Below are 17,530 nucleotides of genomic sequence, written 5' to 3'. Positions count from 1 at the left end.
TCTGATGTGTGCAGCCACTACTGCTAGGCATTTTGTGAAGACTCTTGGTGCAGTTGTTAAACCGAAGGGTAATACCTTGAATTGGTAATGTATTCCTTTGAATACGAACCTTAGGTATTTCCTGTGCGACGGATGTATTGGTATGTGGAAATACGCGTCTTTGAGATCTAAGGTTGTCATGTAGTCCTGTTGCTTTAGCAATGGTAACACTTCTTGTAGCGTGACCATGTGAAAGTGTTCTGATTTGACGTAGGTGTTTAGTGTTCTGAGGTCTAGGATTGGTCTCAGTGTTTCGTCCCTTTTTGGTATTAGGAAGTACAGTGAATAAACTCCTGTGTTTATTTGTGTGTTTGGGACTAGTTCTATTGCGTTTTTTTGCAATAATGCTTGAACTTCTATCTCCAGAAGGTCTGAATGTTGTTTGGATAAATTTTGTGTTTTTGGTGGTATGTTTGGAGGGATTTGTAGAAATTCTATGCAATAACCATGTTGGATAATTGCTAAGACCCAAGTGTCTGTAGTTATTTCCTCCCATGCATGGTAATATTGACCTATTCTTCCCCCCACTGGTGTTGTGTGGAGGGGATGAGTGACATGGAAGTCACTGCTTTGTTGTAGGGGTTTTGGGGCTTTGAAATCTTCCCCTATTCCTAGGGAATTGTCCTCTGTATTGGCCCCGAAAGCCTCCCCTTTGGTACTGTCCCTGGTAGCGGACGGTGTTGCCTGTGAGGTGCTGGCTTGTGTGGCTTGACCTCGAAACCCCCCTCTAAAGGTTGTTTTGCGGAAGGTGTTGTAAGTGCCTCTGCTCTGCGGGGAGTAGAGTGCGCTCATGGCTTTAGCAGTGTCAGTGTCCTTTTTGAGTTTCTCAATCGCCGTGTCCACTTCAGGTCCGAAAAGTTGTTTCTCATTGAATGGCATATTGAGCACTGCCTGCTGTATCTCTGGTTTAAAACCAGACGTTCGTAGCCATGCGTGCCTTCGTATAGTCACAGATGTGTTAATTGTCCTTGCAGCTGTGTCCGCTGCGTCCATAGAGGAGCGTATCTGAGTATTAGATATATTTTGTCCTTCCTCAACCACCCGTTTCGCCCTTTTTTGTAGCTCTTTGGGTAGATGCTCAATGAAGGTGTTGCATCTGGTCCCAATGGGCTCTGTCACAGCGCGCAAGTAGTGCTTGAGAGTTAGCGATGCGCCACTGGTTTGCAGCTTGTACTGCGACTCTTTCCGGCTGCATCGAACTTGCGGCTCTCTTTATCTGGGGGCGGTGCATCCCCAGATGTGTGGGAGTTGGCTCTCTTGCGAGCTGCTCCTACCACGACGGAATCTGGTGGCAGCTGTGAGGTGATGAAAACAGGGTCTGTGGAAGGTGCTTTATATTTTTTGTCCACTCTCGGTGTTATAGCTCTACTCTTGACCGGCTCCTTGAAGATTTCCTTTGCGTGCCGAAGCATCCCTGGGAGCATAGGCAGGCTTTGGTAGGAGCTATGGGTGGAAGAGAGGGTGTTGAATAAGAAGTCATCCTCGACTGGTTCCGAGTGTAGGGACACGTTGTGGAACTCTGCAGCTCTAGCCACCACTTGTGAGTATGCCGTGCTATCTTCCGGTGGTGAGGGTTTTGTAGGATACGCCTCTGGACTGTTGTCCGACACTGGGGCGTCGTATAAGTCCCAAGCGTCTTGGTCCTGATCACCTTGGCTCATGGTGGTGTGAGCCGGGGAATGTGATGGAGTTTGTGCCGGTGAAACGTTGGGTACAGTGGGAGGAGAGGGTGGCGGAGTTACCTTTTGAGAGGGTGGCGGAGTTACCTTTTTCACCATTTTTGTTTGTGGTGCTTGGGCTGATTGAAACTCCAGTCTCCTTTTTCTCCTAATAGGGGGAAGGGTGCTTATTTTCCCTGTTCCTTCCTGTATAAAAATACGTTTCTGAGTGTGGTCCACTTCGGTGGATTGCAACTCTTCCTCAAATCTATGCTTTCGCATCTGAGAGGACAGTGAGTGCTCCTCTGAATAGGAACCGGCAGTTGGGTCGGTTGCGGGTTGTTTCGGCACCGAAACCCTGGCTATACTCTTTTTCGGCTCCGAGGTGACCTTCTTCTTTTTCGGAGTCGAACCCTCTCGGCGTCGATCTTCTTCGGTGCCACTGTCTCTGCGTCGAGCAGTTTCGGCTCCGCTATCTCGCCGTCGACGTTTTTCAGCAGCACTTTCTCGGTCCCGAGAAGGCTGCGCGCCGGTGTCTCGACCGGAGTCGGACGATCTCGGCACCTTTTCGGCCTTTTTCGGTGCCGACGGTCGGTCACCAAATTTATGGGTCGAGCCATGGCCTGATGGCAGTGGCGTCCCCTGGGCCTTGTCACTCGTCTTGTGTGCTGGCTTCGACGTCTTACTCACAGTTCTTTGGTCGTCGAATTCCTCGGAGTCCGAATCATGGAACGAGAAGGGTTCTTCTTCCTCTTGTTCCTCGAACTCTCGGTGGGCTGTCGGTGTGGACGCCATCTGCAGTCTTCTGGCTCGACGGTCACGGAGTGTTTTTCGGGACCGGAACGCACGACAGGCCTCGCAAGTCTCTTCACTGTGCTCAGGTGACAGGCACAGGTTACAGACCAGATGTTGGTCTGTATACGGGTATTTGATGTGGCTTTTAGGACAGAAACGGAACGGGGTCCGTTCCATCAGCGTTGGTTTACACGCGGTCGGCCGACCAGGCCCCGAAGGGGGATCAAAAACCACCCCGAAGGGTACCGGAGCTCTTCACTCTTCGAATCGGTGTCGATCCTAACTAAGCCGATCCCGAACGCAACAATACCGATGTAAATTTTCCGATATTTAGCTAACTTTCCGTTCCGAAACCCGGAGCGAAAGGAACACGTCCAAACCCGATGGCGGAAAGAAAACAATCGAAGATGGAGTCAACGCCCATGCGCAATGGAGACAAAGAGGAGGAGTCCCTCGGTCCCGTGACTCGAAAGACTTCTTCGAAGAAAAACAACTTGTAACACTCCGACCCAACACCAGATGGCGGGCTATGCACAACATGTGTATCTACAGCGACAGATGCCATCGAACGTATAGTTTTTGAGTACATATCTCTTTGTTTTATTACTTATTTTAGACAGTGCTGGTTGTTGTTGGTGCATCTGTCAAGTTACACTTCTTAGAAAGGATCATGGCTAGGTGCAGAGTGACCGCTCAGCAGGTTGTTGCCATGCTTTTTGAGTCGTCTTCTGAACATGATTATGAGACTGACTCTGCATCTGAGGCAGAGGATGAAGTGAGAGATTCTGGCTGTGAAGTTTCTGTCGGAGAGGAATCTTCTGATGAGAAAGCCACTCTCAGTGCAGATGAAGGGCCTGTTTTAGAGGAGGACACTGATGTGCCAATAGTGCAGCAGCCTGGGGCTGAAAGGTTTCCCATTGGAAGACCTGAACTCTGGGTTGCCCCACAAATGGAGCAGCCACAGTTGCCTGCCTTTGCTGGTCTCCCAGGGTGTAGAGTCAATACATTGGGTGGTAGGAAATTTGTACCGGTACAGTGATTCGACAAGGAAAAGTGTGGAAAATGTGATTGTTTTTAGCTATATTAGAGGTTTGCAGAGGAGTCTGGGTAAGAAAATGTAGGGGAATCCAAGCAAGCCACACCTGCCTGGACTCCACCGGGTGTCTAGTTTTAAAAAATGTCTGGGTTTAGTAGGTTTCCCTAGATGACCGCTGCACCCGGGTCCAAAAACGCAGGTGCCCTCCCCCCTTGTGAAAACAGGTAGTTTTGTAATAGATCATTTTGATGTGTCTACATTGTGGTTTGGGGCATTTCCTAACAAGGGCACTGGGTCTACCCACACAAGTGAGGTATCATTTTTTACCGGGAGACTTGGGGGAATGCTGGGTGGAAGGAAATTTGTGGCTTCTCAGATTCTAAACTTTCCTTCACTGAAATGTGAGGAAAAAGTGTTTTTTTTGCCAAATTATGAGGTTTGCAAAGGATTCTGGGTAACAGAACCTGGTTAGAGCCCCACATGTCACCCCATCCTGGATTCCCCTAGCTGTCTAGTTTTCAAAAATGCACAGGCTGCGCTAGATGCCAAAATACCCAGCTAGGCACTTTCCAAAAGATTTCTTGTCGCGGACATTAGGCCTACCCAGTTTTATCAGTGGACCTGGGGGGGGACACAAAATAGAAGAACAAGTGTTATTGCCCCTTCTCTTTCTCCACATTTTTTCCTTCCAAATGTAAGACAGTGTGTAAAAAAGACGTCTGTTTGAGAAATGCCCTGTAATTCACATGCTAGTATGGGGATCCCAGAATTCAGAGATGTGAAAATAACCACTGCTTCTTAACACCTTATCTTGTGCCCATTTTGAAAAAACAAAGGTTTCCTTGATACCTATTATTGACTCTTTATATTTTACCAAATAAATTACTGTATACCCACTATACAATGAAAACCCATTCATTTATTGGCTCTAGGTACCTAGGTTTCTTAATGAACCTACAAGCCCTATGTATCCCCGCAACCAGAAGAGTCCAGCAGACTTAATGGTATATTGGTTTTGAAAATCTTACATCGCAGGAAAAAGTTACAGAGTAAAACGTGGAGAGAAATGGCTGTTTTTTTCACCTCAATTTCATTTTTTTTATTTATTTCAGCTGTTATTTTCTGTAGGAAAATCTTGAATGATCTACACAAATGACCCCTTGCTGAATTCAGAATTTTGTCTACTTTTCTGAAATGTTTAGCTGTCAGGGATCCAGCATTGGGTTCACACACATTTCTGTCACTAACTGGAAGGAGGCTGAAAGCACATAGTAAAAATTGGGTGTGTCCCAGTAAAATGCCACAATTGTGTTAAGAAAATGTGGTTTTCTGATTCAAGTCTGCCTGTTCCTGAAAGCTGGGAAGATGGAGATTCTAGCACCGCAAACCCTTTGTTGATGCGATTTTCAGGGGGAAAAAAAACCCACAAACTTTCTTCTGCAGCCCTTTTTCCCCCCATTTAAAATAAATAAATAAAATATCGCTGTATTTTGGCTAATTTCTTGGTCTCCCTTCAGGGGAACCCACAAACTCTGGGTACCCCTTGAATCCCTAAGATGTTGGGAAAAAGGACGCAAATTTGGCATGGGTAGCTTATGTGGACAAAAAGTTAGGAGGACCTAAGCGCAAACTGACCCAAATAGCCAAAATAGGCCTGGCACCTGAGGGGGAAAAGGCCTGGCAGTAAAGGGTTTAAAGGCCTATTGGTTTAAATGCATTCTTTTCACGATATACAAGTCAAGCCTACTGTCTCTGTCATAACTTTTCATAATAAGCAGATCAGACCTTTGGCATCAAATTGAACTTTTCCAAAGAAACTATTCAGGTACATAGCCTTTATCACTGTCCTATGACCATAACCAACTCAGAACTACTGTACTGAGTATACGTTATCCAACAAAACAATACCATCTCTCCTAAAACAGCCTAACAAGGATTATGACATAAAAAATCCTCTTTACCTGCAGTTTGTCAGAGGCGGTCATTAACACCAAGACTATTCTTTGCTACTATAATCTGAGTGATTTAATTTAACAAAATAACTCTCTGCAGACTAACACAGATCAAAAATCCACTCCAATTCTAGTGACTTTAGAAAAAGGGTTTTTGCAATATAAATGTCAGACCTACTTACTGCCTTTAGCATAATTTTTCACAGTACACATATCAGGACTGTAGCCTTGATTGCTAACTTGCCACCCAAACCAGCACATTCATACTGTAAGAGCATAAGCTTTCTAACAAGGCCAAAAGAGCAATAAACAAACTTTTTCAGTAGAAAAACACAACCTCTGCCCAATGAAATGCGGTGCTCAAGAAAGCTTATATGTAGGAAGAGAATAAGCTCTCTTTAAAGTACCTCTGAAAGCTCTTTTTCTGTTGATTGCTTAAGGTAAAGCAACAGCTGTGCTGTCAAGCCAAACCGAACCACTACCCCAGACAAATTGCCTTCTTTCATTCTCATTCAAGCAATGGCAATGCCAAAAGGTCTGGCTTCAAAGGAATGTTGCAGGGCAACGTAATGCATTACAAGAAAAAAACACTGGAAATATATGTGTATTTGTGTGAAAGCAAAGAACTGTAGAATAATATTGGTGTAGATTAAAGGTTAAGGAGGCAGATGTACTGAGAAACCAGACTTACATAAAATCCATGCAGGTTTATGACTGCCCCCTCTCCCATCCATACTCCTGCCAGAAGAAAAAACAAATTACCCAGCTCTAGAAGACATTTCAAGAAGAATTCCAATGCCATGTGTGCAGGAAGGTGGCTGTCTATGTAGTGTACTGAACGTAAGGGGACACTGTGCAGGCAACCCTTATTGGTTTACAGGGTTAAAAGTAATAACCCCAAATGCTCTCTTTTGTGGTAGTGTGGGCGAGCAGTTTAGGTTTATCAGAGGATAGTGTTAGCGAGTAAGCAAGACAAACACTCAATAAAGAAATCAGACACCAAATCATAAAAATAAAACAGATTTCTATATGAATTTAGAATTTAGACACTAAGATCATCATAATCGGGTAAGTACTTTTTGAGTTATCAGTTTTGAAGTCACAATAAACTACACTTAAACTGTGGGCTTCAAGCGGTAATGTTATCTTATGGGGAATAAAGATATACTGCACAGGGTCACTTAGCAATGCCTTATAGGACTGTTCTCCTGGACTTAAGTTGAGTACGAGACAAGGTCCAAGGCAGTACCAACAGGTCACCTCGGGTGGCACTGGGGCATTCGAGTGCAGAGGTGCGCTCTGGCATCGCTTGCCCCATGCACTTCAATGGGAAACGGTCCTATGGAAAAGAGGATGCAAGTAGGGACTGAGGGACCAGTCTGGCTGAACCCAGGGGGGGGGTCAGGTCTTGAGGGTCTTGGGCACGCAGGGACACTATCGGTCCACTTGAACTCGGGCGGGGGGGGGGGGGGCAGCTAGTGTGCAGTGGTGCTTTGTCCGGCGGGGTCACGCTGCTGAACACCCTTGTCGTTCTTCGTCCCTGCAGAAAGAGGCTGCAGGTGGTGACTGGGATACCGGTCTGGCAAAACCCAAAGGTGTGCTTAGCTATTGAGTCTCAGGATCTCGTTGGCACCCTTGCCTCCCACTGACCCCAGCTGTGGGGCTCGCTTGCAGGGTGTTTTGATGCAGGGTGTTTTGATGCGTCGGGACATGGCGGTCAGAGACTCACTCTTACTCTTGGTGACCTGGTGAAGAGGAGAAACAGGGCAGTTGGGCCACTCTCGATACCTGCTTTGTGGCTCCTGATGTCCATTGGACCACCAACAAATCTTAGATGCTGCAAAAGGTCCAGCACCACAGGGATAGGGCGACTCCGGGAGGGGGTCAGCATCTCAGGACTTCGGTGAAGTGGCGGGGCTAACCTCCTGAACTCCAAACAATTTTCTCCTGACTCACTGTTCCCTCGGTGGGCCCGACGGCCAAGAGGACAGAGTACTGCACTTTGCAAGCAGTGTCTACAGACCATCTGCTCCAAGTGAGATCTTTCCTAGTTGTTGAGGTGCTGGGGAGTTCTCCAAGGGTTTTGGAGCGGATGTCCAGCTCTTTGGGAAGTCAGTCCCAGCAATGGTCGAAGAGCAAATAGGGTTTTGCGCTGATCTTTGGTGCAGCTCTTCAATTTTCTTTCTCTTTGGTCCTTCTTTCTTCCTCTGTTCCAGTTAGTCGAATTGAATTTCCTGGATTTAGGGGCCACCTAAATACTCAACTTAGGGGCTTTAAGGGGAGTCAAGGGTAGTAGTCCATAGGAGTCAATACACCCCATATATGACCACTTCCGGTGGTGAGCGGGCATAACCCTGTTCCAAAGTTCCTTATTCCACCAAAATTATTATGGTAGAATCCTTCTTTCGCGGGTCACATCAGGCAGCTCACCTTAGGGGTGTGACTGGCCTGGTAGTGCACCATACCTCCCTGTATATTTAATTTCCCGCCTGGTCTGGTGCTAGATGGGCCTCCCTTAATGTAGAAGCAAGTGCCTTCACATACCCTATTGGGTGTCATGCTCCATCATCGGGCAAGCTCCAAGGTTTTTTATTACCCCTCCTTGATCATTAAAGTTTGGTGCTCTGTTCGGGTTTTGGGCTAACTTTAACCCTCTTTCCCTCTCCTTTTTCTGTAGTGCCTGTAGGTGGGCATTGACCTTTCTACGCTAGCTTCATCACGGCACAGTGTTACGGTAAAGATCTCCGGCAAAGAGCCCCCTTTTAGGGGTGCCCGTCAGACATTGCAGCGCCGGTCTGACGAGGATCTTGCCCGATGATGAAGCATGACACCCGATAGGGTGTGTGAGGGCACTTGCTTCTACCTTAAGGGTTGCCCTTCGTTCTGCCTTTTTAATCTTTGGAACAGTGTATTCAGTATTCTATTTGATTAGACGTCCTGGGAGGCTGTACACTGGACCATTAATCTCCCTGTCCCTCATTCTTTATTTGGCTAGATGGGCCTCAGGATTGAGTGGCATCTCCCAGCTGGGCTCACATATCGAAGGTTTTGAAGTCCCTGGCCTCGATATGCTGATTTACTAGCCTTCCTATTGGAGGAGGTGTAAACACCTCCTGCCAGGGCAGGTATTGTTCCTGCCCTCTGAGATCGGGGTCTCATCTCCCAGGGGGTCAAAAGAGTGTCTATGGGAGCTGGCTGGACTGTACCAGTAATCCAGCACACTGCAGGACAAGTAGGTTTCAGGGGGTACATCTAAGGTACCCTCTAGGTGCATGTATTAATAAATCTAGCACTGGAACCAGTGTAGGTTTATTAATACGAGGTGTTTGATACCAAACACTATAGGTTTCAGTGAAGCCATTATCTATTTGGGTAACTCATTTTAACCAGTACATACCCTGAGATGTTTTTTTCATTCACTTGTAATATCTAGCAAAGTTATGAGACATTATGGGGCATATCTGCCCATGCAGATATGTCCTCACATGTGCTACAATGCACCCTGCGTTAGGGCTCCAAGGCCTGCTGTAGGAGTGACATACATATATCCCATGCAGTGTCTTTGGCATGGCACACAGGAGTGTGCAATGTCATGTTTTCAAACATGGTTTGCACCATGTCATGCAGCCTGCGATGGCAGTCTGTGTGTAATTTGGTTGTGGGTCCCTTAGGGTGGCATAATACATGCTGCAGCCCTTAGAGACCCTCTTTAGTACCCATGCCCTGAGTACTAACAGCACCATTTACTAGGGATTTGCAATGGTGCTATAGGCCATGCCAACTGGGTTACAATTAGTCTTTACTTGTTTTAGGGGAAAGGGCACTGTCACTGAGGTCTGATTAGCAGGCCTCAGTGTATTGTTAGAGGCGAAAACCGGCATCTAGTAGTTCTAAAAGGGAAAAAAGTGGGGAACATCTGCAAAGAAGTCCAGTTTCCTGTAAAGTGCTCATGGTATCAGCATATTGCTATCACTGTGCTACGTTGGTGCAATGCTCCACTCTTTTTCTGCCTGCTGAGCAATTATTCGGATTACAATGAAGCAGCAATTCTATTGTGCTAACTTAACAATGAATATGGCAGCAAACTTTCTGAGGTGAACCCAAAGCCAAGGCAGCACCATCTGATTTTCAGGTCAAGGCTGCAAAACATTTTGACTTTTTATTGGTGAAAAGCATTGAGTTGAGACAGCCATCTGCAATGGCAATAATTTACAATGTAAATAATATTCACGAGCACGCAAATCCCACAGTGGCCCACACGGCTGAACGAAAGTGTTTGCAGTTAACAATTAGCAAAACGTCTAAAAGACTTCTTGACAGAATGCCTTACGGATTGACTGCTCAAATAACAATGGATTACATGGAAAGAGATTAAACTGCAAACTATGAAACCATGAAACCAGGGTTCAAATTCTGGCTTCACTATTTTAGTAAATTGTCTGCTTCAGAAATAATCAAGTCTTTCCCAAGCCCTTGATTATCTGCCAAAATTGGAAAAGGCAAAATACCGACATCAAACATAATTGGTGGACATTTACGCCCACAGCTACTTGATACCTTCAACTTTTAGACCCAAGTTACCTCAGTAGAGAGCATACACAAAATAAATTTTTAATGAATAAGATGCATCTTAAGGTTCAGAATAAGTGGTCAACTTAGAGCAGATTAGTGTTAACAGAAAAATTCAAACCTCCTTCTGGAATGCGGGAATCTTCATTCACAGGATGCAATAGATTCAACTGATGTAATATATGCAACTGTAAATTGATTAGAAATGTCACAGTCCTATATAAGCTGACTTCTTGGTCCACTGTACCTTCCGGTGCATGTAGCATACAGCACTACTGGCAGTGCTTTCTCCTGCTATGAATGAAGCTGAAGCACTAACTTCTGATTCAATTATTATTCCTGAAAGTGCGCTGAGAACCTATTACTTAGCAAAGTTGAACAACTTGATCCAAATGAGAAGACAGTGAAAATTAGAAACTACTCAATACAGGCCCTGAAGAATGATGAAGTGCTGTAAAAGGAAAGGCTGCACTACTAGTTGAGCAACTTCCTAACATCCACACAGAGAAAGCATATATTCCAGATATGAACACTTTAATTTAAGATTCTGACAACTGCAGTAAGTCAAGTTCTTTTTGGTTCAGTGGAGGGTTGGGGCATAGAGGGAGGTCTACAGGGGTTGTGGCATAAGTAAATGGATCACCTTTAACCTTCACATATGCAACAATACCTATATGAAATGGTGACACATTTTACATATTCTAAATGCAGCTTTGTCTAGTTATCACACTGTTCACAAAACATTATTCTAATTTGAAGCAAAGTTCAATGCACTATATTTAGAACCAGTCTTTGAGCCTCACGTTCCTCACCCAACACCTCTCAGATGGACCGACCTAACTCAACACCTTTTCTAACATGTACTCCGAAAGGGCATCAGGAACCTGAAACAGATCAGAGCATTTGATGGTCTTGTAAGGGATATGAAGCCCTATATAAACACCCACTATACCATAACATGTGTACATGTCTGCTGAAAAATGCTTTTTAAGATCAATTTCTCATTAGCCAGAATCCTGGCAGGAACATCCCTAGGTATCTTAAATTATGTCTTATTCTATGAGAGGATTCTTAGAATAACAAGACTATGGATTACTAGCAAAGACCAAGTGTAGACTACCCACCTCTGGCCTAGGTAGTTTCTTTGTACAAAATCTATACATGCACCATACATTAAATAGGAAATTAAGAAAAGAGTCCAACTGGAAGGTTTTCGGAAAACCTTAAAAATAATTTTCTTCTCTAGTCGTGTCACTCTATTTTAACACAGTAGCCACAAACATGTACCGAACTGAACGATTTGTCTATCCTTAAGGATACAGGGTTGATTGCAGATCACTACAATTAAGCTAGCGTTCCAGTTGCTCTGTATCATACAGACTTTTCTGGTAACCCTTATTGCTAGTGGTTGCCATGGCTTACAGCCAGAAAGGATGTCGCAGCCCAAGAGGCGATGTGAGTCAACAATGAGAAGAAAAGCCAGCAAGAAGAAAGACATGCTTAATTATGGAGAACTAAAGTAGAACAAAGTGGTTTTCCAGCAATGGCTATTTCTGATAAGGAGGATGTGGTGCCAATACAGCAACGCACAAAAAGGCTCTTAATGTGAGGTTTCTGGGGTCTCTGACACTGTAAAGTGTGGATTAAAAGGGTTGTCTTCCTTTAAAACAAAAGAACAAGCTAAAGAACACACATTAATGGGAATCAATTCCATTAGCTGCTGCACACGTGGAAGCAGCCGGGGGCCTCATGCTTTCATTGCATTGATGTCATGTGCTTCAATTGTTAGACAGTACAAAGGTTTGACACTTATTGAGCAGCTAAATGATTTTTCCCTCCAGTGCCTCTCATTTCAGATTTCAAACACATATACATTGATTTAAATTCACCTTCTGCTCCATATAAAACTTTCTTTTAACTGTAGGTCGCAACAACTAACCACGAAACAACACTGACTCTTTGACAGTACTAAGAGATGGAAGAAATCTGAAGTTTTGGGAAAAGTTAAAAAACGGATTCAAAGAGTACCTGCAAACTGATCTAGTAGGAAGCACATTCATCAGCAATGTATTCTTTGACAATATTAGTCAAGTGCATCTAGCTTACTCTGCAATCCATCAGGAGAATGGGGCGATGTTATAAGGTCATCGGCGTACAACAAGCATGGAACGTTTGTTACTCCCACCACCCATTTTAGGACAAATGAAATGGGTTTGCTGGAATAAAAGAGGGAAATCGGCCAAACAAAGTTAGTAATACTGGAACCAGCACACATCCTGATGTAGGATGTTAACCAGCAGGATGTGATCTGGTAATCTGCACACACCCTGAAGTAGGATATTTACCAGCAGGATGTGATCTGGTAATCTGCACACACCCTGAAGTAGGATGTTTACCAGCAGGATGTGATCTGGTAATCTGCACACACCCTGATGTAGGATGTTAACCAGCAGGATGTGATCTGGTAATCTGCACACACCCTGATGTAGGATGTTAACCAGCAGGATGTGATCTGGCAATCTGTACACACCCTGATGTAGGATGTTAAGCAGCAGGATGTGATCTGGTAATTTACCCTATCGATCTACTACATCTTGAGCCCAAATATTCCAAATTATTAATATTAGGAATGTACACCCTATGTCTCTCAAGCGCCTCTATTTACATGATTAGCAAACTTTGAAAAAGACTTCCACAATTTAAAGGCCTTGACAGAAGACTTTTCACTTCCTACCAGACAGCAACCAGAAAAAGAAAAAAATGAAATCGAAAAACGTATTCCCACATCGATAGCTGGCTCAAGATTACCCTCCCAGAAATGTGAATGAAGAACAAAGGAAAATCTGGCATGGATTGCGGACCAGCAGTTTGGGGAAGGGGGTCTCTGTGGCTTTTGAGACGGGCCAAGTACAACTGTAAAATGATGTCTTTAGGTCACAAATGTGAGCCACAATGTTAAATTTAACAACGTACGTCAGGGGATGTTTTATATATATAGGCATTGGAAAAAAATACAAATGCCTTAGTTTGAATGCCTATCAAGCCCACTTGCTAAAAGCCTTTTATCAATAGTTCTCAGCCACACACAAGGTACAAAGAAGCAACTGGTGGCATGAAGATGTTCAAGGAAAAATAACATTTCCCTCGAGCGGTTCACGCAAGAGTTGTGTTTTAGAGAGACAGCATATTTCATGGGGGACATGCATTTTGGATAGGTCACCGTTTACATTTAAACCATTTCTACTCAATTTAACAGTGAATTCCTAGTCAAATTTATAATATAAAAAGATGAGTCAATTTGGTAATGCAACAAAGGGAGAATGGTATTTCTGCTCGGACAAATGCACTGGACATAAAATAAATATAGGAAACATAAAATAAACACTGGAATTTTCAAGGGGCTTAAACTTCACTTATTGTATCTTTTCTCACTTACAGCCCAAGACCTGGAACGGTCTGTTTTGATATGACCGGTGTCAGCAGGTTGCACCTAAAGAGGTCCTGGCTTTGTCTTCAATGCAGCCTTCATCATGGGTACCATGTTAAAGCCATTACAAGGACCCCAGGCATGTATAAGGGGTGTAAGTGTGGGCAATCCATGCCTATACCTTAGAAATAATTTAGGCCTGAAGTGTAAGCAAGGGCATGCTGGTTTAGCATACGTAATTAAGCTTTATAGAAACATGCAGAGTGGCATCCATCCAAGGCAAAGGCACCTTACCTAGGAGGAGTAAATGGAGCCGGGTGCAAGAAAAGAAACGCCACAAGCAGATCCACTGACTCATCTGAGATACTGTCACTCAGCATCTGGGCACTGATCCAGCGCTTTACCAGGCGAGACGCTCCACCAAAGGCTGGATGCTGCTGTTGGAGTCTAAAGAAAGGGATATATAATATTTATTAAATACAATTGCACAGTTGTGAATTAGTTGAACGTAAAACACTTGTTATGATACCCAAAGGAATGAGGGATAGGAAATACATTCTCTTGACTCCCAAATATTGTTGGAGCCAAACCTATGGCTTCCCCAGTACGCACTGAAAGATTCTGATTTTGAAGTAACAGAGCATGCTTTTCCTGATCAGAAGCGAGATCAATTGCGAAGAATATTACGAAAATTAGAGGAGACTGGACGGTAAGAACTATGAAAAACGGAAAGCAGTTTCATGTCATAGTGAATAGATTTCTAAACATGACCAACTTCTGATATACTGAGATGAACAGTAGCTAGGTACAAAACGGTGCATGTATTTTAAAAGCTGCCTGCTTTTTAATACGGTTTTATGGATTATTTTCACAGTAAGTCTAGGACTACCAGATTGCCCTCATGGAAGTCCAAAGGTGGGGACGTCAGAAAGCAAACACGAAAGAAAACTTTTGCACAGTACTGCTTATCCGGTTCTTTATTCATGTGCAACTTTTTCTATGCATGCATATCCTGGGGTGAATGCATCTATGGCAAATGGAAGATACTCATCTAAAGATATCTGCAATCCAGGCTAGTTACACTGGGTGACAGAGCCGGCAAAATACCACCTCAATGCCTTGGGTCAAAACAGTAGGAGCATTAAATGCTGAAGAAGACTAAATATATTTAACGTAGCATCAGATAAGTGAAGTCTTAGACATCTATGTGCCTGATTTAGGGCTCCAGGAGCAAGGTGTATTAACAGTTAGTACAAGTAAAATCTCAGTCTTCCTCGGATCGAGGGTGTAGAAGATTTTACAATCTTTGTCGAAGAATTAACAAATTAAGTAGAAAGATAAAACTGATCACTCAGAAGGAAACTCAGGGAAAATATTTGGCAAAAAGGCACATAAATCTGAAGCGACCCTTACATGCCACTAGTTCAATGTGGCTTGAGGTAGTGAATTCAAAAAGTTATTGTGGGCAAGGTGGGTCACCCGTCAGGCATGTCTTAGTGTGGAGCTACTCGGAATGACTGAACAAGCGTTTGTCACAATTACAAGTACAACTCTTTGGAGGTTCCTGATGTTCAACTCACCCAAATGCAAAACTTGACTGAATTCATCTGCAAGTAAGATCAGGCCAAGTGTGACATGAATGAGGGCATGCTGTTAAGGGTGAATGTCAAAGGTTAACTTTTTTTTTTTTTTTTTTTTTTACCAAGACCAAGTCAAAAGGGGCCCTCAGATGTATCATCATCTCTTGGAAGAAAGCCAGATTGTCCATAGAGAGACCTTAATACTGGTGTAGCAGGACCATAGAAGCACATGCAAAAAACCTCATTGGATTAGTAATGAGGTATTTGTGCCTGACAGGCTGTAAGCGGCTTAGGTCCTTGCTGAAATGCAGCATAAGGGATTATAACTTGGCAAGTCTAGGTGTATGTAAACTGAAACCTGTTTAGGTGCATGTGTGTAGCAAGCAGCATCCCAGCAGGGGGGCTCAGACCATGAGAATTAAAGAACTGGAAGCTAAACCTCTTACTAACACAGTTGTACAACAGCGAAGGAATTTATTTCGAAAAAAAGGTTAGTTCTAGCCACTAAGATGGCCCAATGATGGAACAACTTCTTCTATTGCACAAATCAAACATTCCTTCTCATGCAAAGCCCACTTGCGAACCTGCTTAGTTTGTTTAGTTACATGTTCGGGATCTACTTGTTTGTTCTGCACTTTCTCATTGACAAAATTTTAGTTTTGCATAGTTCTATGTGTTGTCTTACTTCTAAGCATTACGGCAGACAATACAATTCTTTAAAGTGATGAGAAAAATGGAAGGTTGGAGGCCAGCAGGAAGGGTGCTTGTCGGATGAAAGCATTCTCACCCATAATTGACTGTAAACTTGGAAGATAAGATTAACTCACAGGTATGAAACATGCACAGATCTATTCGCACTTCAAGACTTGTATTGCTTCTCTGGTTCAACTAGAAGTTGACCCAAGAAAGAATAACATTAATATGATGATCTAATCAACGGTTAAGTGTTAATCAAACACTATGATTTTAGCAATCCACTAAACCCATTTTAGGACTTTGTACCATTCCAGTGAATGGAAAAGAATAAGGCATCTCAATTTGAAAGGAGGTGTTGTAGGTGTTCCTTCCAAATCGTGATTCCCATACATTTTTATCAAATGTTTGGGACCAAAACAGCAGTCGTAAACCAAGGAAAGTTACAGACTCCCAAGCTGGAGTGGTAACACTTTTGCAAGAGGGAAAAAAAGTTTGGGACAGCGGTCCAAAGGCTTCATTTAAAACCAATCAGTCAACTTCACTGAAATATGATCAGAGACATGGCAGTCTGTTGAACCCAGAACTTCCGTGATGGCCTCATTCCACAAGTAGCGAGTTGCAATTTGCAACCAACCTCATTAATATTCATGGGATAGATCATAATCCAACTTTTTAAGATTACATTTTTTGAGAATCGACCTATTAATACATAGTTTGGTTCTTAAACATCTTCAGTGGTAAGAAAAAAAATGTCTGCAGTATTTAAAGACCAGATTTGTGTACATCTGTCCCCAAATTACAAGGTGCCTGTAATTCAGGGACTGCTCAGCTATTAAAAAAGTATTTTCTATCAGAAGAACTTCAAGTCACAGGAAACAAGGGAGTTGCATGTTCCTTCGCACACAAAACGTGAGCAAAGTCTGTGACAGAGACTGAACTTCTAACTTTTAAGCCTGCCTTGGCTGCATCAACCAATCGATCGGAAGCTTCCTAAAAAAATGGACAAAACTACAGCTCCACCTCCAAGTGTCTGACCCAGTTTGTTTAAGAAGAGCAGGTAGGATGGGAGGAGAGGACTACTTCAGACTCATCTGTTGCACAAAGCAAGAAGAGGGGGAATATCTTTCACTTTCCTTACTGCAAAACTCTGAAATGCCCTTCTAGTCAACCTTCAGTGGGCTCCCTCGGAAGCGATTTTTAGAAATAAATCTGAAAATCTTTCATTTTAACTTTGTAGTCCAATTCTTCCTCTCTTGACCTATGCCGCTAGCACCGGGATGGCTCTTGGGAGGCAGCTGTTCGCTCTATAACTGTTTGTATTGTACTGCATCCCTCCAGTCTAGTGTCCTTCAAAGCAATCCGAGTGGTGCCTGAATTCCACGACTTCCTAGTCCTGCCCAACATGCTGCATCAGAACAAAGGAGTGCTCAATACATTCTTCTGAAAGGCACCGTGAAATGGAATGAAGAAATTACAGCAAAGGGAAAAGGACTAAAAAGGGCAACATTTCTATCTAAAAACAGAAGCCAAACTAATGATCAACACTTATTAGTTATTGGTTGTAGAAGGCAGGATTGTGCACCGTGAAAGCTAAAAAACAATAATGTGGATTTCTTCTTCCCCTCCATCCCCTCGGAATTTGTAAAATGTTCCTTCTTAAATGTGCATAACAGAACATTCAGGAGACTATGAAACAATCAACATGTCTGATGAAAACATCTCTGCCAGTGACCTGAGGCACTAGGCCTAATCCTCCACTCTTCTTGGCATTCCATAAC

At 43.6% G+C, this 17,530-nt stretch overlaps 1 protein-coding gene across 1 annotated transcript in view; it reads right to left on the bottom strand.

The window, feature by feature from the left end:
* NOL6 (nucleolar protein 6) overlaps positions 1 to 17,530 on the bottom strand; it is a 455,500-nt gene that overhangs the window by 111,899 nt on the left and 326,071 nt on the right. The window contains exon 20 of the mRNA XM_069217421.1: positions 13,771 to 13,923. Coding sequence (XP_069073522.1) covers positions 13,771 to 13,923 — 153 coding nt within the window. The remainder of the gene's footprint in view (positions 1 to 13,770; positions 13,924 to 17,530) is intronic.

This window comes from Pleurodeles waltl, chromosome 1_1 (genome assembly GCF_031143425.1).
Source record: "Pleurodeles waltl isolate 20211129_DDA chromosome 1_1, aPleWal1.hap1.20221129, whole genome shotgun sequence".
Classification (NCBI taxonomy): domain Eukaryota; kingdom Metazoa; phylum Chordata; class Amphibia; order Caudata; family Salamandridae; genus Pleurodeles; species Pleurodeles waltl.
Note: the sequence above shows the minus strand (reverse complement) of the source record. Positions and strands in the feature narration are given on the sequence as shown.